The 25,636-nt window shown below is 41.8% G+C and overlaps 1 protein-coding gene across 10 annotated transcripts in view; it reads left to right on the plus strand.

Moving 5' to 3' along the window:
• The window catches only part of PAG1 (phosphoprotein membrane anchor with glycosphingolipid microdomains 1), a 175,237-nt gene that overhangs the window by 77,375 nt on the left and 72,226 nt on the right, over positions 1–25,636 (plus strand). For 9 of the 10 annotated variants that reach the window (XM_074987032.1, XM_074987039.1, XM_074987040.1 and 6 more), the window contains one exon: positions 20,605–20,668. Coding sequence is in view for 3 of the 10 variants with exons in the window: in XM_074987040.1 (XP_074843141.1) it covers positions 20,640–20,668 (29 nt within the window). In the remaining 7 variants the exon portion in view is untranslated. Of the gene's footprint in view, positions 1–16,160; positions 16,297–20,604; positions 20,669–25,636 lie in introns of those variants that run through there. The other variant, XM_074987037.1, reaches the window with a different exon arrangement.

Here is a 25,636-nt window from a genome sequence, read left to right on the forward strand (position 1 = left end):
GTTCTGGTGGCTGATGTACAGACTCACGAGCCAGGGCATGAGGGGGTAGGCCATGTCCCCCACCAGGCAGAGTGGCATGTGCACATCCCCGACAGGCAGTTCCCAGCAGGGGGTGTCGGTTCCTATTTCCATTCTCCAATACAGTCTGGAGTTGTGGAACAGCCACGCATTGTGTGTCCAGCCTGACCACCCGACATACACATTGAGGAACCGTCCCCGGTAGTCGACCGGAGCGTGCAACCCAATGGAGTGCTATCCCTTGCAGTTGATGAACCGAGATGCACTGTGATCCAGGGCATGGATGGGGACGTGGGTCCCGTTGATTGCCCTGAAGCAGTAGGAGAACCCCAGGACAGCAAAGCCAGCCATGACCGCATCCACGTCTGTGAGGCAAATGACTCTCTGGAGCAGGATGATGTTGATGGCCATCACGGCCTGGAAGAGGAGGAGACCAAACACACATGTCCAGGACTAAGGGAGGAAGGAGTCCCTAGGCCCCTGCAGGCTCCCCGTCCTCCTTTCTTCCCCTTCCATCCCCCCCGAGCTCTCCAAGTGCTCCCCTGGCAGGCCACCCTCCCGGCAGCAGGTCTGTATGAGGGTGGGATGGCATAGTCCCTTGGGGATAGGGCTTACTTACTGCCTGCTCCCCAAGGGTCCCCTTGGGCCAGACCACACTCCCTCTCCCTGTGTAGGGTCTGCTCCTGAGAGTGCCTTGCTTGCACGAGGATGGGCCCACGAGAGACTTCCCCATGCCACCACAGACAGGTACCGCTCCATCGGGAACCAGTTTGGCGAGTTTCCGGAAGGGATGGCAGGCCCCATTCCGGTGTCCAGTCTGCGGATGGTGGGGGTGAGCCAGGCGCAGCAGTCTGGGAAGGTGTCCTTTCTCATTCTGAAATTCTGGAGCCACAGCGGGTCATCCCACTGCCCCATGGTGAGGTGGTACCACCTGTCAGCACTGATGCTGTACCTCCAGACTCGCCTGATCACTTTGGGGGATGGGCATGGGTGGGGCCCGAGGGCACCAAGAGTATGCTCCTCGATAATGGTGTCTGGTGCATCCTCCCTAGAGGAGGTGGAGAATGGCCATGATCAGGGTGAGCAGCAATTCAAGCAGCTGTGAGTGGGTCCAGTGCAGGCCCGGGAGCTGCTCTGGCACCATGGCTATCTGGAAAACACAAAGTCTTTCACTGGAAGCATGCGAGCCCTGCAGTAGCTAAGCTTTCCTAGCATGCTGAGGGACAGCAAGAGTAGGGAACAGAGGTTGGGGGAGGTTCTTTTTAAGGGTGCACCTGGCTGGGGCTGTACAACCCTGTGTGATGGTGTTCCAGGGCACGTTCTGTCAAGAGCAGCTGGGCAGTCAACAAAACGATCCACTTCACAATGTGGACATGATTTATCAGCAGAAGTTTTGTTAGAAGAGTTCTTCCACCAGTAACTTCTGTTGACAGATCACTCTAGTGTAGATGTAACCAGTGACAGAGTTAGTGACACAGGTGACCAATGAGTGAAAAGGAGCATTTAAAATTGCAGGTTTCCTTTTTCCTCAACTATTAAGTCTTATTATGGGGTGATAGGAAAATATATATCTCATCTCCTTATGATATTTGTCATTCTGAATATTAAATATCTATGTACACCCAGTATGGGTTATTTTAAATCAAGTTATCAAAAAGCTAAGACTGACTGTGTTTAGAGTGCACTTCATCTTGGAGTAAGCCCCATTAAACTCACTGGCACTTCTGTTTTTTGACAAAAGAAAGATAGAATGGGTTTCCCTTGGAAAAGCTGAGTTACACTGAAATAAAATAAAGAATACGGTTATGGCATGACCATTATGGTCTTTGGCCATGATCTTCCAAAATAAGGGGCATGTGTTATGTAATATTAAATAAGAAAATGAGACTCACGGCAACTGGCAACTCTAGATTTTCTCTTCCTGCAACTTTCTGTATTGTATATTTGAATGATAGTTTCTAAACTTACTTAGCTAATTAAAGAAGCCATAAGGGTTAAGTAAGTTAGTTTATTTTGTAGCACCACAAACAGCTTCCAAATTTACTTGTCAAATAACAATTATACTAAAACGCACAGAAAGAGTATTGAAGAATGATGAATTGCTGGTTCCTATGGCTGGTGGTGTTCAACATCTTTATTAATGACCTGGATGAGGGACTGGATTGCATTTTCAGCAAGTTCGTGGATGACACCAAGCTAGGGGGAGAGGTAGCTATATTGGAGGGTAGAGAGAGGATCCTGAGTGACCTGAATAAATTGGAGCAATGGGCCAAAAGAAATGTAATGCAGTTCTACAATTAGAATTGTAGAGGCCTGCACTTGGGATAGAAGAATCCCAACACTGTTATAGGCTGAGTACCAACTGGTTAGGCAGCAGTACATCAGAAAGGGACCTAGGGATTATGGTGAATGAAAGGCTGGATATGAGTTAGTAGTGTGCCCTTTTAGCCATGAAGGCTAATGGCATATTGTCATGCATTAGGAGAAGGATTTCAAGCAGATCTAGAGAAGTTGTTGTTTCCATCTATTCAGCACTGGTGAGGCCACATCTGGAGTATTGCGTCCAATTTTGGGCCCCTCGGTATAGAAAGGATGTGGATCTGCTAGGGCAGGTTTAGTGGCAGGCAACAAAAATGATTAAGGGGCTGGAGCACATGACCTATGAAGAGAGGCTGAGGGATTTGGGTTTCTTTTGTTTGTAGAAGAGAAGACTGAAGGGTGATTTAATAGCAACCTTCAGCTTCCTGAAGGGGAGCTCTAAAGGTGATGGAGCAAACCTGTTCTCAGTGGTGACAGACGGCAGAACAAGAAGCAGTGGTCTGAAGTTACAGCAAAAGAGCAGTAGGTTGAATATTAGGAAAAACTACTTCACCAGCAGGGTGGTGAAGCACTGGAATGTGTTGCCTAGAGAAGTGGTGGAACCTCCATCCCTACAGTTTCTAAATCCTGCTGAACAAAGTCCTGGCTGGGACGACTTAATTGGGGTTGATCCTGCTGGAAGTAGGAGCTGGACTCAGTGACCACCTGAGGTCCCTTCCAGCCCTATGAGTCTATAAAGTGAATTATTTCAGTTACTAATCACTTGATCCACTCAGCCATATCCACATCTTCATCCACATAATTTCAATAAACAGTTTTTCTTATGTCTCATTATTGCAGCTAGGCTCTGCATCTCCTCCTTGCAGTGCTTACTCATGACACGTTTTCTGTTTTTTATGCAGAGAACTAATTTCTTCAAAATATTCCCAGATAGGGTGTCTCTTATGCCTGCAAACCATGACAATTTCTTCTCTGGCAAAAGTGGGTGGGGGATGGAATATATGAAGGTTTGTGTGTGCTGAATAATGTCTTCCCCTTTTTCTTTTCGGTCCTCTTGACTGTTACTTTCTGTGTTGCCTCTGTGATTTCCTATTTACAGGTTAAACTTCTCTCATCTGGCATCTTTGGGACCTGAATGGTGCCAGATGAGAGAATTTGCTGGACAATGGGAGGTCAACATTTTCTAGCACATTACCAACACTTCCACTGCATACTGGACTCTTAAAGACATTTCATAGAATCATAGGGCTGGAAGGGACCTCAGGAGGTCATCCAGTCCAGCCCCCTGCTTCAGGTATGATCAACCCCCACGAAGTCATCCCAGCCAGGTCCTTGTCAAGCCGGGACTTAAACACCTCTAGGGATGAAGAATCCACCACCTGTCTAGGCAACACATTCCAATGCTTTACCACCCTCCTGGTGAAGTAGTTTTTCCTAATATCCAACCTATATCTCTCCCTCTTTAACTTCAGACCATTACTCCTTGTTCTGCCATCTGATACCACCGAGAACAGTTTCTCACCCTCCTTTTTAGAGCTCCCCTTCAGGAAGTTGAAGGCTGCTGTTAAATCACCCCTCAGTCTTCTCTTCTGTAAACTTAAACAAGTCCAAATCTCTCAGCCTGTCCTCGTAGGTCTTGTGCTTCAGCCCCTTAATCATTTTTGTTGCCCTCTGCTGAACCTGCTCCAGCATCTTCACATCCTTTTTATACTGGGGTGCCCAAAACTGGATACAATATTCCAGATGTAGCTTCACCACTGCCGATTAGAGGGGAACAACCACTTCCCTAGATCTGCTCGAAATGCTCCTCCTAATGCACATTAGTGTGCTGTTAAGCCCTTAGGGCTAAATTGCAGCTAAATAACAGCACAGAACACTGAGAGCCAGGACTGGTGGCAGGAAACAAACTTTATGGGACCATGGGAAACTTGGCCACACCCATCATAAGTGGTCATCAAGCTAACTAAAATCATGCTCGATTATGGAGTTTGCTGGACAAGAGAGTTCCAGATTAAATAGGTTCAACCTGTATTGTTTTTCTGTCTTAAGACAATGTCTTAACTAATTCCTCGGCTGTGCTTTCCCAGGGTCTAACACCACATAATCACTGAATAAAAACAATCCTATCCAGCCTATCCTTTTTAGTTTGCTGAGAAACAGAAATTGAAAGCCCAGAACTATTAAGAAGCAAAAACTAGTAGTTAGGTTAGACAGACTAGAGGCATTAATTCATTTTTATGAGACTAAGTCTATATGTAGCATGCTTGTGATGAGAATTAATTGTCATTCCTTACTTTTAAATGAGAAATTTAATATTTTATTGATGATTTTAAAAGAAAAATCTGTTTTTCATAATTTTTTGAAATAATCTGTTTTCGTACATCCAGGTTATCTCTTCTGGTGAACATTACCATTTATTAGTTCAAAGTCATTTCCAAATTCTTCTGTGCAGTATCATTCCCATATTATTTCTAGCTCGCTTTAATCAGATCTGACATTTTTTAAAAAGCATGATTCCCCTTGTGCTTTTATAGCTTGGCAATTTGATTTGGATAATCAAATCTGGTCCATATTTCCAACTAATTCAAGACAGTTCCTTCTGGTTAGCCATAACAGTATGAGAAAATAGAGAGCTTTGCAATATTTTGAGCCACATCTAAATATATTTGAATGTCATGAGTCCAGAGAGAGATTTGATTTGAAATGTAATTAAGGAATGGAAAAGAACATAAAAAGCCCCAGTCTGTCGAGACCTTTGTTCTGTTAAATGAAACAGAGTATAGGACTGAAAATAGTACAGCTGACTGAGGAAGGCCATTGGGGCTTGTAAATATGTAAGTTGTTCTGTATTTGCTGAGATTGATTTCATTGTCCAGTTTTTGATGCTTTTTCTGGTTTATAAAAATTAGCAAGTTGAAGTCAAAGGTGGGTACCAACACAGTCAGGGGAACAGCATACAAATTTGTAAAGGACTTTCAGAAACATATGGACTCATGGGGATATGTAACCCACATGCCTTCTGGTTATGGTTCACTGTCCCGTGTATTGGAACTTAGACCACTTAGGGAGAAAAAGAATGAGACTTCTCTACAACCATAACTGAGAGGCAGCTGACTTTGCAGCTCATGTGGTAGAGACTTACACACTAAGCTCCAGCAATCCCAAGTTCAGTTCTGCCTGTCAGTGGTACAGCAGCCCTCATCTGTTGTGACTATACTTGTAAATTGACATCATGAGCTCCAAAAATCAGAGGCCTAATGTGCTTCTAGTTCATAATTGTAATAATGTAACTTTAAATTGCCAATAGTAACAGAGAGGGAGCTGTGCTAGTCTATACACTATCAAAACAAAAAAACAGTCAAGTAGCACTTTAAAGACATGAAAACTTACCTAATAAATTATTTTGTTAATCTTTAAAGTGCTACTTGACTGCCCCCCCCCTTTTTTTTTTTTTTTTTTTTAATTACCAATGTGTAACTGAGAAAATATTGATAGCCTTGCAATGTCAGGAGATCAGGATACTTCACTCTTAGGATGTTACATATCATGGAAGTTATACTGACATACCTAGGTTGGCAAACTGTTTTTCTCCTCCCCTTCCCCAGATGTAGCTACACTAGTGTAAATTTCAAGCACAGACCAAGCCTCAAATACAGTAGCCACCTTAGACCTTCTTGAGTCTATGACTTTATCTTAAAAAGAAAAAAAAAAATGGCCTTTATACTGTAATAGCTATCTGAGTGTAAAATCCTAATCGAGACAAGGCACAGCCAGGTTTTGCCTTGACTGTAGCTAGCCCCGTGTCAGTAACCCGCATTTATGGGAAAATACTGTCTTTTCTCCATGGGGTTTTACATGAAGATAACAATCATGGCAGGAACACACACCTTTTTTTGTAGATGGGTGGCAGGTATCATAGGCTAGAGGAGGCTGTGCCTGCCCACACGCTGCTGCCTGCAGCTCTTCTGCTTCTGCTCCATGGCCTGGCTCCGGGGGCTGGAGCCATGCATCACCTGCCCTCCGAGCACTCCAGGGGTTGCTGCTTGGTGCTCCAGTCCTGAGGCCAGGTGCCACCTGCTCTCTTGTTGCTCCCCTTCTAGCACTCCAGGGCTGAAGGTGCTGAGTTGGGGGGTGGGGGTGGGGGCTGATGGCTGCGGTAGGGAGGATTCTGGGCACTGGGGGGCAGAAAGGATGGGGCCTTGGGCCCATGAGATAGGGCTAGGGCAGGGGTCTGCAACCTGTGGCTCTGGAGATGCATGTGGCTCTTTAAAAGGAGTCATTTGTATCTCTGGATGCTGGAATGACCCCGCCCTGCCACCGCTGGGACAATAGCTCATATCTCCAGCCTGGCCAGTGGTCGACTCTTCCTCCTCTCACGTCTGACCAGGTCAGGGGTCGCCAGGGGGGTCTGGGCTCTCCAGTGCTCAACTTATCTTCCTGCTGCTCTCACATCTGGGCAGGGTGGGGGTGGGGGTTGGCCCTATTGCTGCTCCTGTGTGTTTCAGCTCTCCCTGTGGGGTCTGCCCAGATCCCATCTAAGCTTGAGAGGAACATAGTGTGGCAGGCTGCGGTGAATGGGGTCCTGGGGTGGTTCGGGTGTCATTCCTGCTCACCCAGTTTTAAAATGGGAATTCTCAAATGTGTTTGTTTCACACCGGAAAAGGGAAATTTTTTCATGGACCACCTCCTACCCTTGCATTTGTGAAATGATGGCAGAGTCATCAATTGCTTGTGTGAAAAATAATATTAGGAATCTGTTTAATATATTTTCATTGTTTTTTAATGTGATTTAGTAACAGGAGATAAAGGAAAGATGGGTAAGTACTGTAATGGGATGCAATAAAGAAGTTAGAGACTAGGAGAAAATTTGTGACATGGTTCAAAGAGAGCCATTTTATAATAAACAGAAATGTAAGATCATGAGCTGTTGTTTCTATACTAATGCAAAGAGCATGCACATTGTAAATATGATCACTATATTATATGCTCCTAAATTGACCCCCCTCCCCACTTTGGATTCCAAATTATTTTTTGGTACTCATTGCCACTAGATAGGACAGATTTTAGAGCTTACTAGGGAACAGAGAAGAGTTAAATATGTACATGGATAATGAGGACATCCAGAATTACATGATATCCTTTCTGTACAAGAGGCATAATGTAATTGTAAATGCTCAAGTTTCAGGTCATATCAGATGTCAACCTCTAGCTGACTGGATTCAGGAAGAAGCTTCTCCTATGATCAGGCTATTCTATAACAGTTCATAGGAGGCTTTTTCTACGTTCCTCTGCAGCATTGTCAAAAGCAGTTTGCTGGGTTGAATGGATCAGATAGTTGATCTAATATGGCAAATCTCCAGGGATGAAAATAAAATTCATTTTTTCCTGGTATGGAGCTTGCGGGGAGAGGACAAATCATTGCGTGTATGCTGTTCTTAAAATAGGGATTGCAAAAAGTATGATTTGATGTTATGTGTTGAGGATGGTCTCATATTCACATGCATTGTGGCTCTTGAAGTACTGATTTTGTAACCAGATTTGAAAAAAAATGGCTGCTCTTGCTGTTTCGGTTGCAGACCCTTGGGCTATGAGCTGGCCTCCCCCAGACAGTGGTTTAGTAGTAAAGATATAGGCTATGTCACTAGTAGATTTTCCTACCTCAAGTTAATTGATTTCCAGTTATCTGAGTATGTTTAACAGCATTGTCACTGCTCTTATGGAGCCTATAATAAATGGGGACTAAGGCATGTGCCAAGTATCTTGAGTTCTTTGGCAGTCAGTTCTGTTAAAGTATGGAACACAAGCTCCTACTTTCATGGATAAAATATCCTTTTGCCTCCCTGTACTTTTTTAATATACCTAATCAACCAGCCAGAACATCATCAGCTATTCTCTCTTCATAGTTTTGCCTCCCAGCCCGGGTAGACAGATCTGGCTTTGTTCTGCTTGCATGCTAAAAATAAGTTTGGACTTAACTTTAGCGTGGAAAGTGGTATGAGCTCAGCGTGGAATGCAGGGAAGTTTAATTAGTATTTTTGTAAAGGTTTAATTTGATTTGACATCTGTATTTCAATTGCTCATAAAAGGTCAGCACATTCCACATCTTTCAATATTCCATGTCAAGAAGAAGTTCTAAAGCTTACATGTTATTCTGGATGTTATATGATGTCTGTCTCTACCTATGTGTATGAAGGTATTAAGTGTGTGTCTGAGCATTCCAAAAAAGGGAAATATATTACATGTTACTAGATTTAATCAAATGGAATATTCCTGTTAGTAGAATGTTGAAAATTCTAATAACTACGCTGGTATTGCCAAAGATTTATACTGTGTTCCTGTGATTATTTTTTTCAAACATGCGACAAACTTTCTTTGATATTTTCAAGAGGAAGATAGCTTAAGGTATTTATTTTAAGTTCCCATTTGTGGGTTCCACAGTTACTGTTGCATTCAGTGCTAAATCCTTCTCTCTCCATACAAACTGCCCTAAGCAATGTGTCTTTGTACCTGGATGCTTTGCTTTTTGAAAAATTCTCCATTAGTTTTTAGTGTGAGTGAAAAGAGTGTATAGAAAATTTTTTAATCTCGGTTGTGGTGGTGTAAATTCAAAGACATTGAAGTTAATGAAGTTTTCTGTTTTTGCCCTGCCATAACTGAAATCAAAATGTTATTCACTGCACGTAACATGACTGAAAAGCATTTTCCATGCCTCTGGAAGCTAATATAAGTTTCATGCTGCATTAGGGAATAATGGCCTCATCCTTATATGCCACAGGAGATACTGAGAAACAGTTAACAAGATCCAGCATAACTCAGGGTCAAACAAACGCAGAGGAAAAAATATGATACACTTTATTAATGTACCTTTTAATCTGGCAATACAGATCTCTCTTGGAACTACAGTTTGGTAAGATATGACGAGTTTTTGTCATGAGATGCGCTGTTTCCCACAGAAGTTTCTCTGACATGTCTCTGCCGTGTGAGACTATATTGCACTAGGTGCATCTAAGCACGTGAATTTTTGTTTAAAAATCTGGTAAGACAGAATAAAAATAAAGATAAAATACTCCTGAAGTAGAATGGGACAGCGCAGAAGATGTTCCTAGATCGCTACACTCACAGGCTGCACGGGAAAGATTTTGACCTGCAGGTGACTGGCATTTAATGATGGTCTTCTTGAAAATACCATCTCCAACCCAAGGTATCTAATATACGGCAGGTCAGTCTGCTGAGGCTGCATTGCCATTTCCAGATGCTGTGCACTAAGGAAAAACTGTTATGAGAAGTAACAGAAAATAACATTAACACCCACCAGTTTGAGTTGTAGTGCACCTTTAAAAGGGAGGGGAAGAGATAAAGCTGGCCTACAGTATGAACAGCTTCAAGCTGAAATGAAAAACAGCAATACGTCATGATTTTATAATAGTCATAGTAGACTTGAGCGCTAAAGTTGGGAGTGATAATACACACAATGATGGAAACGTGGGTGTGGTACCATGAACGAGAATGGAGAGAGGCTAGTGGAACGCTGTAGTTTACACAATCTTATCATTGGAGGTGTGCTCTTTCCTCACCACAAAATTGACAAGCTAACATGGTGCTCACAAAATGGTAGGAACAGTAGTCAGACTGACCACTTGATGATCAATGGAACATGGAGACGCTCGTTACTAGACGTCAAGGTGAAAAGAGGGACTGATATTGGCAGTGATCACCACCTTGTGATAGCACTCATAGAGCTTACACTGAGAAGCACTGATTGTAAGATACTCATGCAGAAACGATTTGATGTAGAGAAGCTGCAAGACTCCAAAGTTAAGAATGCTTTTATCCTTAAGTTGAAACATAGGTTTCAAGCTCTACAAGATCTTGAAGAAGAAACTCACAGCGTAGAAGAAATTAATAAGAAATGGGAACAAATTACAACAATATACATAAAGAACAGTGAGGACTGCCTAGGTTTCAAATAGAAACAGAAGAAGAAAAGTATGGATCATGCCAGACACATGGAAGGCAATCCATAACAGACACACTTTAAAGAAGAAACTCAAGATGCCAAATCAGGAAGACTGAAAGAAGGATACTAGCCGTAATACAAAGAAGCAGACTGGCATGTCAAGAAACTGGTGGTGAGAGCTGATAAAAGAGCTCACATAGAAGAACTAGCCGCACAAGCTACAGAAACATCTACTCAAAGAGAGAAAGGAAAACTTTTTAAAATCACCAGGCTTGTTTTGTGGTAAATGTCATACCAGTACAAGTGTCCCTGTAATGGAAAAACAAGGAAATCTACTTACAACAGAGAGGGAACAAGGCGTTCATTGGGCAGAATACTTTCAGGAAGTTCTAAGAAGGCCACTGCCAGAAGAAGAAACCAAAGATCTAGAAGTGGAAACAGACCTTCACATAAATACTGCTCCACCAAAAAAGGAAGAAATTAGCGTGGCAATGAGATTCCTAAAGAATGGTGAAACTCCAGGACACGACAACCTCAATGCTGCATTGTTCAAGGCAGACCCAGAACTTTCAGCCACTATCCTTCAACTGCTCTTTACAGCAATATGGGAGGGGAAGCAGGTGCCAGAGGAATGGACTAATGGCATTATTGTTAAGATGCCCAAGAAAGGAGCACACAGGGACTGTAACAACATGCAGCATGGGAAACAATGATCTGTGCTTGGAAGTTAAGACTGGAGTAAGACGGGGATGCATCATGTCTCCGATTCTCTTTAACTTAGTCATAGACTGGGTTATGTGTCATACAACAGAAGAGGAGCCAAGAGGCATTACATGGACTGTCTTCTCCACTGGAGGACCTTGATTTTGGTGATGACCCTTGTGCTGCTCTTCAATACTTATCGTCATATGCAAAAGAAGACAATTGACTCTGTGCCTTCGGAAACATGTTGGACTAAGAGCTAGCCGGAAGAAGATGGAAGTAATGACCCTAAACCTTGAGGCGCCAGCATCAGTCAAGATCAACAGCCACGACCTACCTGCTACAGAGAGCTTTACATACTTGGGTAGTATTATCACACATCAGACAAGATGGAGGCATGAGATGCGATATCCAGAGCAGATTCAGTAAAGCCAAAAATGTCTTCATGAATCTGAATGCTGTATGGAAGTCATCACAGTACAGCATCCACCCCAAACTGAAGTTTTATCAGAGCAGTGCTTTATCAACATTATTATATGGATCAGAATGCTGGCAGATGACAGAGGATGACCTTGGCAAATTGTCAGCCTTTCACACCAGAAGCCTTTGGAGGATCCTGCATATTTTTTGGCTGAGAATAATTTGAAATCAGGATCTGCTCGCACAGTGCAAGCAAGATCATTATGAAAAGATGCTGGCGATGGATTGGTCACTTGTTTGGGAAAGATGGAAGCTCCATGAAAAAGTCTGCTGTGCACTGGACCCCTGAAGGGAAGCAGAAACAAGGATGACCCAAGACAACATGGTGCCAGACCAGTGAAGCAGAAATGAAGTGCTTGAATCACACTTGGGACACTATTGAGAGGCTGGACAGTGACAGACAGAAGTGGAAGGCCTGTGTTGCTGCCCTCCACACCAGTAGGCGTAAAGGGCAATGATGATGATGACATTATGACATTCTTTCTGGCCAATTCTTAGTCCTGGTCTACACTTAAAAATTGGGCTTATGGGTCCATGTCAGTCTGGGGTGTGGAAGACCCTTACTCTGACCAATGAAGCAATGTTGACTAATGTCCCCACCCTCCAGTGTAGAGACAACTGTGTTTGTAGAAGAGTATTTCCATCAAAACGTCTTCTATCAGAGTATGCTGTGTCTCTGCTGCAGGGTTATGCTGGCATAGCTATAGCAACCTAGCTATGCTGGTATAGTCTCCATAACATAGATTTGCTCCTCATTGAATTGATTTTATTTGCTTCTAGCAATGAATTATGCCTCAGCATATGTAAGATTCATGTGTTGTTTCCCTTGCTATTGGTAAAATTGTTCATGAGTGCTGGCCTCCTGGCATTACTTTAGTTTGAGACATTTTCTTGCTTCTAGAGAAGCAAAAAAACGCACTGAAGCAGATTTTAATGTATAAATGAGTTATGAAATCAGTTATACAGTTTTATAGGGGAAAAATAGGTCAGATTTGAGGCCCATCAACCCCACAACTCCTTTAAACCACGTTTGTATTTTCCTCTGCAATACTTTTTTAACCTTTCAGACAGTATCTCAAAGAAATTTTACACCTAAAATCCAATAAGTTAGCATTGCTAGATTTCTGTTTCCTAAAGCAAGGATAAAAACAAAATCAAGGTGCCACTTGTGACACTTGTGCATAATGCTAGTAAGGTGAATGTTGTGGTCTTTTTGCAGTAGTGCTTGGATGTCTGAGGCAGCATATGGATCCCATTGTCCCACGTACTGGCAGACACAATCCCTGCTCCAAAATGCATAGACACTAGAACAAGTTTATTTTCTGATTTACCTCAGGATAAACTTCATAACTACCCCGGAAAACAGGGTTTTCACTGATTCCAAGGCCAGAAGGAACCACTGTGATTATCTAATCCAGGGCTCAGCAACCTGTCTGAGGTATCAAAACAAAATTTGATCTTTTGACCACTGTAAGGTCCTACTTAAAACAGCTTCATTCATAAACACGTTAAGATGCAGATCTTTACCATTTATGTGGTGTTTGGTAACATTAGCTGGTCTTTTGTTAATCCACAGGCAAGCTCCTGGCTGCATGGGGGAGGGAGCGGGCTGTGTATGTTTCTCCTGGTGGAGCTGACCCAGATCTAATCTGATCTTTCATACAATACCAGTCAAGAGAGCTTTTGCCAAATACTAGTGTGAATATGTGTTTTAGAAACGCAACAACCTTGGTTAAAAAGTGGCCACTGATGGGTAATTGAACACAGCCCATGACAAATTGTTCCAAAAGTTAAATACTTTGTTAAACATGAATTATTTCAAGTCTAAACTTGGCTAGTTTCAACTCCCAGCCATTGGATCGCGTTGAAACTTTCTCTGATAAACGGAAGACCCTATTGTCAAATATTTATTCCCCAAATGGGCTCTGACAGACTAATCAAGTCATGCCTTAACCTTCTCTTTGTTAAGCTATAAATAAACAATAAGGCTTGTCATATGGGAGAGACTCTTGTCCTGTCATGCCCTTAAAAATGCTTGTGCCGTAACAGGCAAATTCTCACGTAGCTTCCGTGTCCTTTCCACTACCACTATACTCCCACAGCAGTTGTCTGCATGAGGGCGTTAGGATTTGCTTTAATTCAGATTACTCCAGATGGTACTGATTATTTTTCTGAAACATTAAGAAATTTCCTTTCTGTTTACAAATGGCTGTTCTAAATTCCATTGTGTCTGTTCACAAAAGCCTGCAACCATTCATTCTTTAAAGTAACTTTTTACTGTAATACCAAGGTACCATAATGACAGCAGCACTCCTTGTAAACTGAGTGAGTGGGCGGCCACCCAGGAGAGCTTTAGGTGCCTATCAGCTGATTAGCAGAGTGCCCATAGCTGGCAGCATGTGTTTGCATTGGTGGTACACATTCACACGTGTCCTGGCACACACAATATAATTTATTCCACCTAAGGATGGAAAAAAATAGAGGGGACATTGAATGACAGTCCTGGTGAATGCATTATTTTATCCAAACAAGGGACTAAAGCAACAGATGCTCCTGGGTAGAAGTCAGTAAATAGCTATAGGTTGAACTACAGCTGTACAGTTATCCGATATCGCCCTGTCAGTGAGCCTCCAGCCTGGACTGGCATGACTTTCCTCTCACTGGGTGGAAGGGCCCTGACAGACTGCCAGCAAGATACCAATTAATGCTGATTGAATGGGGAATTATTGTAATTATTGTTCATCTGGGAACTGGAACAAGTCCACAGTCGTGTTCCATCCTGGTAGTAGGGGCCCTGAATGTGTGTTGTGTGTGTTGTTTCTTGTTTTTTGGTTATTTTTTGTTTGTTTTTGTGGGTTTTTTGGTTTTTTTACTGGAGATTAGCTTTAAGAAATAATCTGTTTACTCATGGTATGTATGAAGCAGTGGTTTTCTAACTAAGGTGCATGTAACTCTAGGAGTATGTAACGTATCATTTGAGGGTATGCAAGAACTGCAGTTACATTAAAAATGTTGAAGACAGCTGTCACCTGTGGCCATACCCAGAATCTCTTCCATGCCCTTTGGTGCTTCACTTCATCTCTCCTGTTCAGAACTGCTCCAAATGGAATCTTCACTGTTCTGTGCCTGAGTCAGTGGCTGTGATTCTGCAAAGACCTGTACAGATGGGCACAATAAAACTATTCACAGGCTGAACTTTAAAGCACACACATAAATCTTTGCAGGATCAGTGCTTGATTTTGTTTCAGTTGAAAGGAGAATTAAGTAGAAGCACTGAAGTAAATTCTGAGCGTACTGTCTTCCAAAATATAGTGATTTAAACGTAAGAGCATTTTTATATATATATTTGATTATTATAGGTAAAAGTTTACATAGATGCTTTAAAAAGGGCCTGTTTACATTGTTCATTGACAAGGAGAGTTTTATGGGGAACAGTGTATTAAATTAAGAATCCTCCTACCCTCCTCTGCATGTTAACAGCTGTAAACGTTGTTGATAGTTCTTTGTTCTGGAAGGTCAACAGTCATTCGTTCTTGAAAAATGAAATTGTAAGGTCATTTGGAAAACACGAACAGACAGATTTGTTTGGAGACTTTTTGATGTGTGACTTCAGGCTCTCAGTGTAAACCATATATTAACAAATTAAGGTGAGGCCACTGTCATGAAAAATCAACTTAAGATATGCAACTCCAGCTCTGTGAATTGCGTAGCTGGAGTTGCTGTATCTGAAATCGGTTTATCCTGCCATCTCCACAGTAGGAGGTTGATGGGAAAAACTCTCCCATCAATTTCCTTTATTCCTCATTGTCATGAGGAGTACAAGGGTTGACAGTAGAGTCCTAATAGTTCAGTTTAGCATGGCCTTGCTAGGCACACTAAATCAAACCCCAGAAGATTGCCCCAATCCCTAATATAACTGGAGATACACATCTCCTAGAACTGGAAGGGAACTCAGGAGGTCATCTAGTCCAGTCCCCTGCCCTCTTGGCAGGGCCAAGCACCATCCCTGATGTCTATTTGCTCCAATCCCTAAATGGCCTCTTCAAGGATTGAGCTCACAACCCCGCATTTTTAGCAGGCTAATGCTCAAACCACTGAGTATCGCTCCCCTCAACCACATGAATCTTCCAGTAAGTGTAGATGTACCCCTAGTAAAAGGAGCAGAATTTGTAGGCAGTTTTAAAACAAAGTGTACAGCAGGTGCTTTTAAACCTACATTGCTATGTCAGTGTGAGATATCTCTTTCAGATCCTAGTCTTTCGAACTTGAAAACAGCTTTTTCTTCCACTTAAATTATATGTCTAATAAGTCCTGTTCTTTTGCTAAGACAGACACACACATATCTGAAACAAAAAAGCATTAAAAAGTTGACTGAGTATTTTTGCTATTGTGTGTTTAATTTCATCTTTAAATGCAAGATTTTGTGTAGAATACACTGATACATTTCTAATAGAGTTTTGGGCAATCAAAAATGCACCAGTGTTTTCCCCATCAGTTGTCGTCCTAGATAAACTATTCCAAGGACAGTGAAAAAGTACAGGATTGTGTATAAGAGGAGTGTCTTTGTGATACTACTCCTTCTCTGTTCTGACAGAGAAGGCATTGTTTGCTCACTGTAATAGGCTTGGCAGCCAAATAAGGTAGAGATCTGTGCTGCGCATACAGAATCAGAAAATAGCAGAGTGGACAAGAATATCAGAATTCCAAGAATTGGATTAACTAAAATACAGAGTTTTATAATGTGTTGCTAGAAGTTTTTTTTATGGTACCTTGGCAGAATAGCAATGTGTTCCAGGATGAAGAAACCTTGCCAGTTGAAGGTAATATTTTCACTTCTATGTTAGTGCATTTGTTAATGCTGTTTAATCAGTTGTTAATTAAAATTTCAGACAATAGAAACAAAGTAGTTCAGCAGTCTGCAGCATTCTTTGGATGAATGGGCAGTTCAAAACACACAGCTGCTTGATAATGCTGCATATTGCAGAAATTGCAGATTATTTAAGTTCAGATCTGTTCCCATTTTAAGAGCAGCTCCCATCGCTATTAATGAGAAATTCTTTATGTGCTCCCATGAGAGGAAGAAAGAACCATTTAGCCTCCCAGCTTTCATTTTATAGTCAGCAGCTACTGTATATATGCTGTGAGGCTTCAGAATTTTGCTGATACCACTACATTTATGTATGGAAACTAGTTCAGATAAGTAGCTCTGCATGTTACCCGGTACAGCTGGGTGCTTCTCAGGTGCTCTCTGTGGTGTAAAACATTTACACTTTGGTGAAAAATTAACATTTGTTCCCCGTAGTGCTGCAGAAAGAAAAAAGCAGCCTATGTTTAGTAAACAGTTTTATGCCTGGTGATTTGTGATTGCAAATTGTGGTAAGCAGATTTGTATGTGGTAGTGCAGATGTACTTTTCCTCCATGTCCTTGCAACTTAAATGGCTGCTGTTTCTATAATTTATGTTCATTTTCTACTTCTGCTAAAAAAGTATTTTGTCTGAATTATGGGCTTTTTGGTTGTTTTTGTGTTGTCATCCTCCGTGAATGTTTCAGTTGGAAGTACGAGATTGGAAGTACTCATGCTGCAATAATTAAATAGCCATTTTTGTTTTAATATGGAATTGAACATGATTTTCAAAAGTCAGAGACTAGTAATTTGGATGCCCAACATGAGGTGCCTTCAGAGAGTAGGAGCTTCGTACTGAGTTAGGGTATGTCAAGCTGGACATCCAACATCTGGAGAACCCAGAACCACTAGTGACTCTTGAAAATCTTAGACTCTGTTGCTTAAACAGAAAAGAAATGGGGAAAGTTTGCTGTTCACAATATCAGGTCTTGTGAAATTCCTCTCCTTTCATGGTGTATATATCAATATCAGCTGTTGCACATCTGGAGCTTTCCTTCAGGAAAACATAGCCACTACCATCTGTGTGCCTAGTAGCATGTGCCAGTCCCATGTGGCACACTCTACTTTTGCGCTGCTGTGCATTGCCTTGTTTGTCAAGTTGTAGAAACATGGGCTAAAGACAACATCAGCCGTTGCCTATCAAACTGGACAACAGGCTGCCAAAAACCCTAGGCGTTACCAGCCGACCAACTAAAAAGTAGGGAACTACAAGCTCATTAGATATAAATTGATCACCACAGTGGGCCAACAGTTCAGGAGACAAAAGAAAATGTTGTTTGGCCCCAGAACACAGAGGTGGTGATAGTTTTTCACTTGAAATGGCTGTACCTGAAAATAGATTCTGTCAGCAGCACAGGGTCTGATCTTTCTTGATGTACACATGTAACTCTCATATAGAACTAACTAAGCAGTGGTAAGATGGCCTTGGCCGTGTCTACACTAGCCCCAAACTTCGAAATGGCCACACAAATGGCCATTTTGAAGTTTACTAATGAAGCGCTGAAATGCATATTCAGTGCTTCATTAGCATGCGGGCGGCCGCGGCACTTCGAAATTGACGCGCCTCGCCGCTGCGTGGCTTGTCCCGACGGGGCTCCCTTTCGAAAGAACTCCGCCTACTTCGAAGTCCCCCATGGGAATAAGGGGACTTCGAAGTAGGCGGGGTCCTTTTGAAAAGGAGCCCCATCGGGACGAGCCGCGTGGCGGCAAGCCGCGTCAATTTCGAAGTGCCGCGGCTGCCCGCATGCTAATGAAGCGCTGAATATGCATTTCAGCGCTTCATTAGTAAACTTCAAAATGGCCATTTGCATGGCCATTTCGAAGTTTGGGGCTAGTTAGACGCAGCCATTGGGTCAGAAATAGAAAGCCCAAATTTGGGGCCAGCCTCTTTTCTCTGTGCTAAGAACAGCCATCCCTCATGGCAGGCCTGCAGAAAGTGCCCTTCCTGCTCTTGCTTCTGGGTTCTAAATCTTCCTTCATGCCAGGAAAAAAAAAACAGGCCCATGGTCCAATGTCTGAGGAGTTACTGTCCCAAAGCGTAGAGCAGCTCTCAGTCAGGCCAGCCAGTGAGAGTCTGTGAGCAGAGAGGAGGAGAGAAGAGTTCACAAGTCAGGTTTTGTGACTCTCAGGAGGATTATAGCTTTCTCGTTACAGGAGGGTGAGGGAGGAAATGTAGGAATGGAAACGGTGTTCGAGCAAGAGAATGGGGAGTGGTTAGATCCTCAGGAAGACTGTATTCCTCCCAGACAGGGCAGAGGACAAACACTCTTCCAAGTCTTAAGAGCGAAACATTTGTAGTCTATAAAAAGTTCTCAGAATCACAGAGTGGTAAAATTCACTTTTGCTGCTGGTGGCAATAGAATTATACCTGCTCATCCCGTGAGTCTGATGAACCCATCAGGTTTAGGGTACATTTACGCTTCCGGGACAATCAGTGCACTGGCAGTCAGTCTTTCAGTGTTCAATTTAGTGCACCCCACCAGGTACACTAAATTCAACTGTCACGGCACTGCCATTGGTCCCCTTACTTCTGGCAGTTGCGAGGAGTAAGGGAAGTCAACCTGGTGAGGGACAGGCACACGTATGCCGAAAGAAGAAAGGAGTGGTCTTATTTTCTCTCTGCATTAGCCTACAACAGTGTTTCCCAATTTTATTTGGCCACAGAACCCTTTTAAACGTGAAAGAATTTTGCCCAAACTCCAATAAGTCATGTGTATCTTAACCTCTCTCAGCCCCAAAGTCTCCCCTCCCCATCTTCAGGATTAACCCACCTGAGCCCCAAACTGGTCCCCTGGGGCTAACCCATCTGCCCGAAAGAGGCCCCCAGCCTAACCCCACCTGAACAAACTCCACCCACGTTAGCTCTTCCCATTACCTCACCCAACATGATGAAGGAACCTACCTTAGCCACCACTGCTCCTCTGACTATCATCTCAAGGGCCCAATTTCAAGGCTAGGACAACAGAGGAACAGCAAGACCTGTCCGGCTCCCCTTCTGGAAAGCCATTTGCTTCCCTTGCCCAACCCTCATTGCTCATGTGCCCACTATTTTGTGAGTGAGGGGTTTTCTGCAGCTCTGTGCCCTGCCACTGCTGTAATAGTGGAAGTAAATTCAGTTGGTTTAACAGTCAGATCCCTCCCGCTGCCTTGCTGGCTGTTAAACCAATTACATTTAGTTCTACTGTTTCAGCGGGGGAAGGGCAGGGCAGGGCAGGGAGCTGCAGTGGATTCGGCAGCATCAGCGTCTGGAGCTGCAAATGGCTCCGTGGAGCTGCATGTGGCTCTGAAGCTGCAGGATGCGAACCCCTGTTCATTTTCTCCTGGAACCCCTGTTGTCATTAGTTTCACTTCATGGAACCCCGGGGATCCGCAGAACACTATTTGGGAAACACTGGCCTGTAATATGGTGCCTGGTAGCTGTGGAAGCACCATGCTAAACCCCATCTCAAGCCGTTTGTAGAATGACATTAGTGTTTAGACTGCACCATCTGTAGAATATCAACAGGCAGGAGAAAAACTTTGCTCTTTTTATTGAGGAGCTAAATTCCAAAAAGCACCTGCTCTGTCCTAAGAAGATATTTCAAAGCAACAAAAAAAAACAAAGATCTGGAGTTGCTCGTTATGTAACAAGTGATGGGGTTTGCTTGCCATTGACTTCATTGGAAGAGAGAGAGTTTTCTAGAGTAACATTAGGAATTTGAACCAACAAGCAGGAAATGCAGAATTAGAGCTCCTCTACACACAAGCGGAACTGAGAGAATGGGGAGACTGCTTTTGATTCCTGCCTTTACTTTTTTCAGTGTAAGTCCATGTGAATACTCTTTTATTTTAGAGTAAGAATTTCCTATTTGATTTTGCCTTTTAGAAAGGTAAAACAACAACAAATCAATACCTCAAAATACAGCCATCTTACTCTGAACCTATGAATTACCTCACATTTAAGATCCACTTCTCGCAAAACTTTTTGTACTGGAGTTTCATGTATAATAAGGATGTTGTTTAATTTGCAAAACAATTATATGCCAGATTTCTAGTGTATATAGTAACCATTTCCTCGTGGTGTATTAGACAAAACAGGCAGAGTCAGCTTGAAATTAGATATTCGTGGCTTCCACAGTTGTATTTTCTTACTATGCTGGTATTTATAAATAAAAAGATGGATCTGTGTATATACTTCACAGGCAGCTCTAGCAAAAATTTCTTAACCACGACTTCATTTTTCAGCACTCAAGCTTTGTTTTGCTGTTGGGAGGACCTGTATGACGATCTGGGAGAACCCTCCTGCCAGGTAGGAGACAACCACTGAAAATAAGATGTGTTTTATTTGTTTTAGGTTTGTTAGTTATTTTTTTAAAAATTTACACTTACTGAATTTCCATATGAAACTATTGCACATGGCAGCTGATATTTTTCAAGTAAGAATTACATATACTATTATTGCATCATCCTCTGTTAACAAACATGATGAAAAATTAATTGTATTACATATGTGGTAACAATATTCTTAAATAGTTCTGAAGATGGCAGTATTTAATTTTCAGCTATGCTTTTTTCTGCTGACTTTAAACTGTCTGTGAGACACGTATGTCATATGTTCCTTGTATCTTGTATAGAGCAGATCAGAGCGGCACTCTACTGTATTCTTCATAAAAGTGATGGAATGAAAAATGAGCCACCATTTGCTTTCTGTTTCCACGAGAACCACCATTCTCCCTCCTACTAGCTCCCTTATCCTCAGTTCCTCCATCATATAGTTGTCTTTTTTCCTAGCTCTGTGCTTACTTCTCCATATTTCATTCCACCTTCTCAGAGCTTTGTTCTCTTCCCCCTCCTCCTCCTCCTCCTCAGAGTAGCAGTGATTCAGCTGCTCTCTCTAAGCTGCCTTTCCCCTTCTTTGGTCCTCTGGGCCTCTTGCACAATGCTGGGGAGCTCATCTCACTACGCTGCTGCCAGAGAGTAGAATTAAGGGAAGCTTTGCCTTATTGAACAGCAGATACTGGTCCCCTCTACATCCCTACACTGCCATGCAGTTAAGGGACAAGTGCACGCTAAGGAGATGGACTGGACCACACTACTTTATACAAGTACGTGCTGGGTTCCAGCCTGCTTTTGTCCTGTGTATTGGGTAAACTAATAAGTGATCCTCTTGGGAGACTGAGAAATTTATATGAACCCTTACTGTCGACTGTTATGAAACATAGGGCTAAACTGCTTTCACGCTTACATGTCAAATGTCCTCTCTATAAAGCCAACTGGAGGGAAGACGGGACTTAGGCCCTGTATAAACTGATAAAATGCATCATGGTAGTGTGGTAGTGAACACAAGTTAATTAACATGATGTAGACAGAGGACTGTCATGATGAGAAGCATGTCAGATGGTGATGATTAACTTTAGAGGTACCATGGGTGCGTGAGGTGTGAAGTCATGTTTAAGGCCGTTAGCCAAAAAGTATGTGCTAACGGGCTCTCTAGCATAATGCGTACCGGGTGCTATGACACACTGTTGCATTTTCCTCTGAGGAAGAAGGGCTTTGAGGATGTATGGAGGGTCAGGGATATGGCCTTGCAACTATCTAAAATTTAATGTTCAATGTTGAAACTCACTGTCATCTCGGCAAGTTTTGAAAATCGGTACTGAGTCTCTGCCAGCACAGCTCATTGAGGGGCGGGGAGATATGGAGACAGCACAACACAGAGAATTAACGCTGCATCCAGCATGTTGTCTCCTTCGTAGCGTTCTACCGGGAAATCCTCAGAGTTGCTGTCGGAGAATGCTGCTCAGAGGAGCTCTTTCCTAGCTCTGGCTATGGTGACCAGACATGTGTACCACAACTCCAGAACACCTACATCAAGTCACAAGGAAAAGCTTATGAATAATGGTGAAACTCAGAGCACAGGACTCCGGAGAAGAGTGGAGCAAATATTTGAGAAATGATAGTTGTTTACAGTTACTGGGAGGCTGAGGACAAATTGCATCAAGAACCATTCTCTATTTTTATCTTTATAATGTAAAGTGACGTGGGACTGATTTCCTGTGTGGAGAGTAGAGATGCAGCATATTTGTCAGTGCTGGAAAAGAGCTTGAAAATACAATATATCACTGTACACGGAATCTAAAAATGCTTCTTAGTTTCATTGTGTAATAAATTCCAAGAAGTAGAATCCTTTATCGAGAGTATATCTTCATTCTTCAAATTCCTTAAATAGAAAGACATTACATCAGTGGCTAGGGATTGCATCAGTAATGCTGTATCTTCTTGCTAACAGATTTTTAATGCCTAAATAGGAAAAAAGTGACAGAGGATTTGACTAGACCTTAATGATAGATAAGAGATTAATTAGAGAAGTATTATTTCTTTTGGCATGCGTCTATATACGTTTCTGACCAAGAGAGCTTTCTTTATTGGAATAATGAAGGGTATTTTAAAAATTTTGATTTGGGAGAACATATATTGACACTTGCCTTACCTTCTCCATTCCTTTGTTCTCAATGTTAGAAATGTAGGTTTTGCACATCAGCCTCTGAGCTGAAAACCTGGATCCCCTGGTAAAGACATACTGATTTTTGTCATCTTTTATGTCTAAAAAAGAAAATACAAAAACAGGAGACCATAACAAAAATGAAAGGGCTATTTCCTTTGATAAATGCTTTCAATAAGAGCACTGATTAATTGTGAAACAGCTATTTCTACTGAAAAATGGTGGTGGCAGCTTTAAAAGGCTCTCAGAAGGGAAAACAAGACCCATCACTTATGGAAAATGCAGGGAATCGGATATTTTAAATAGTCAGGAGAAAGATGGCATAAAATGGACTCTTCTAGACAGGGAAAACTAAAATCTCTTTCAGAGATGTGAATTGTTTAAAGATCATAAAAAAACCTTGTGGTATCCTTGAAAGAGCGAGTACTAGGGAATCAATAATTTTATTCATTAATTTCTTCTAATTAGTCTCTGGAAAAACAGATAATACAAACTTTGTGTAACTCCAGACTTGACTCATAAGCTGTTGAGAGGTTGTGAATTAGTTTAAAGAGGAAAAAAATATTATTTTCCCCCTTGGGATATGTGGCTGCTCAGTCACTACCATTAATGTACGCTGCTGTAAAGTACTATTTGTACTTCCCCTCCCCCAAAAAAGTTGGGATGGTGGGATGCATCAGATACATTTGTGGGGCTAGAGGCATAACATTACTCTTATAAAAGAAAACAGGACAATTTGGAGAAGAGTTTCAGAAGTTTGGTGGGGTAAAGGCAATTTTGATGGAGAAAGATATTAGGGTAATGCTTCTCCTGCAATTTAAGTCTCAGACAATGTAAATTTCACTGAGATGGGGCATTAGATAACAGAATCTTAATGAGAGAGGAAGTAGTACTCTTAAGGGGAAACACTGTGCTGGTGATCACTTCTTGTCCTGGCATTTATTTAAAATACTACTTTAAAATGAGGCCTGTAAATCTAAGGACATCAACGGTTTGTGAGGGAGAAAAGAGGCTTATCTGTTTAGGGTAGAATAGACAAATAATGCCATTGATCTTGCAGTTAAAATATTTGTAAGATAATCTTTAAAATATGCATTTACAAGAGTGGTACAGTCAGCATATTGCAGTTAAGAGAAAGAGGAAGTTGAAATCAGTCCCAAAACCTAAGTTAAAAAAATGTATAAAGTACTGCCTGTTCTGATCATGAGGTGGTGGGGAGGGAGAAAGAGAAGCTGCTAACCAATTAAGCTAACCCTTTGTTGTTTGCTTTTGAGAGTCTTTTAGAATACAATTGAAGATGCACATCTTGAGATGTTTGCACAGGCAAAACGTCCATTAAGCTTTTTCTGAATGAGTGTCTCATGTTTTGACCCTATAAAATTAAAGAAAATCTAGTTTAATTGCAAAGAGAAAACAAGTGCATCCAACTCTGACTCCTTTGTTTTATAATTTTAAATTGTATCTATTTTACTGTAATTAATTAATACCATATGTGTTTATTTTAAATGGGAATTTCTCATATGCTGTTATGTAGAAAACACCTTGTCTCCTGGTTTGAGTTTCATGTATATCAATGGTACCTGCAAAACAAGCTATGAAAAGTGTCTCAAAAGCTTCAAAGTTATGAATGTTTAGATTCAGAAAGTTAAAACTTTTTCTTAGATCAACTCATGCCGAAAGAGTACTTTAAAATGCTGGGAGACCGATTTCCTTCAAACTTGGTATAGATATAATTTAACCACAAAAACCAAGCCGTCTTAAGACTGCATGTAATGTATTAGAAATTAGTTTGTCTGATACATTGTACTAATTGAGAACTTATGAAGTATATTAAGTAATAAGTACAAAGGAATAATGCTGAGGCTGAGCTTGAAACTTATCCTGATTGTGGGTACCTGATTTCTCAACCATAGTATTATTACCATATGTTTTGGATAAGCAGTACTGAAGTGTACTTTCAGACTAAAATTGCCCGCGGAACTTCTGAGTTCCGTAATCTGAAACTGCATGGCTTAATGCTGTCTGCTTCCAACTGTCCTTGACTAAAGCTTCGTCTATAGTATCACTTAAATCAAGGCAAACTGTCATTCAGGAGTGTGAAAAAACACTGCCCGAGCTACAGAAGTTACATTGACTTAAAGCAGGATCTACACTGCACTCTGGCAGCAGGAGAGGCTCTCACCAACATTGCTTCTGCCTCTCATAGATGTGGAGTAATTATGTCAACGGGAGAGCGTTTTTCCATTGAGACAGCATGTCTTCACCAAACGTGTTTATCTTGGGTCAGTTGTGCTGAGCTAGCCCATTTGGTAGAGACAAGCCTTAAAACTTCCTGAGTTTTCAGTAAAATATACCCTTTACTCTTTTATTAGGCTGTACTAAATAAATGCACTCTTGCTGAGCAAGATATATACTACTACTGCCTTAGTCTGTAAGTGGTCATGGACGTTCACTATCACTAGATTAAATTAATTTCTTAGACCGAGTTCCTGTGGAGCAGCTTATTCCATTTTAGTGCTCCCAGTTAAGCACAGTATACTGTAATAATAATTGACATTTATGTAGCACATCTCATTTCAAAGCACTTTATAACCATTGAACTATAGCAGGCTCTGAAATTCAGGGAAACTGCCATCTTGTTCAAAACTCTGCTCAGTGGTGCAAGCCTTCCAGGGGGGACCTCATCTGTTACAAAATGAACCAAAAGGCTCTTGAACGTGCAGACAGAGCTTCAATTTTTATGGTTTTAGGTAAAAGTTTTACCAAGGTGAAGTG

This window comes from Carettochelys insculpta, chromosome 2 (genome assembly GCF_033958435.1).
Source record: "Carettochelys insculpta isolate YL-2023 chromosome 2, ASM3395843v1, whole genome shotgun sequence".
Classification (NCBI taxonomy): domain Eukaryota; kingdom Metazoa; phylum Chordata; order Testudines; family Carettochelyidae; genus Carettochelys; species Carettochelys insculpta.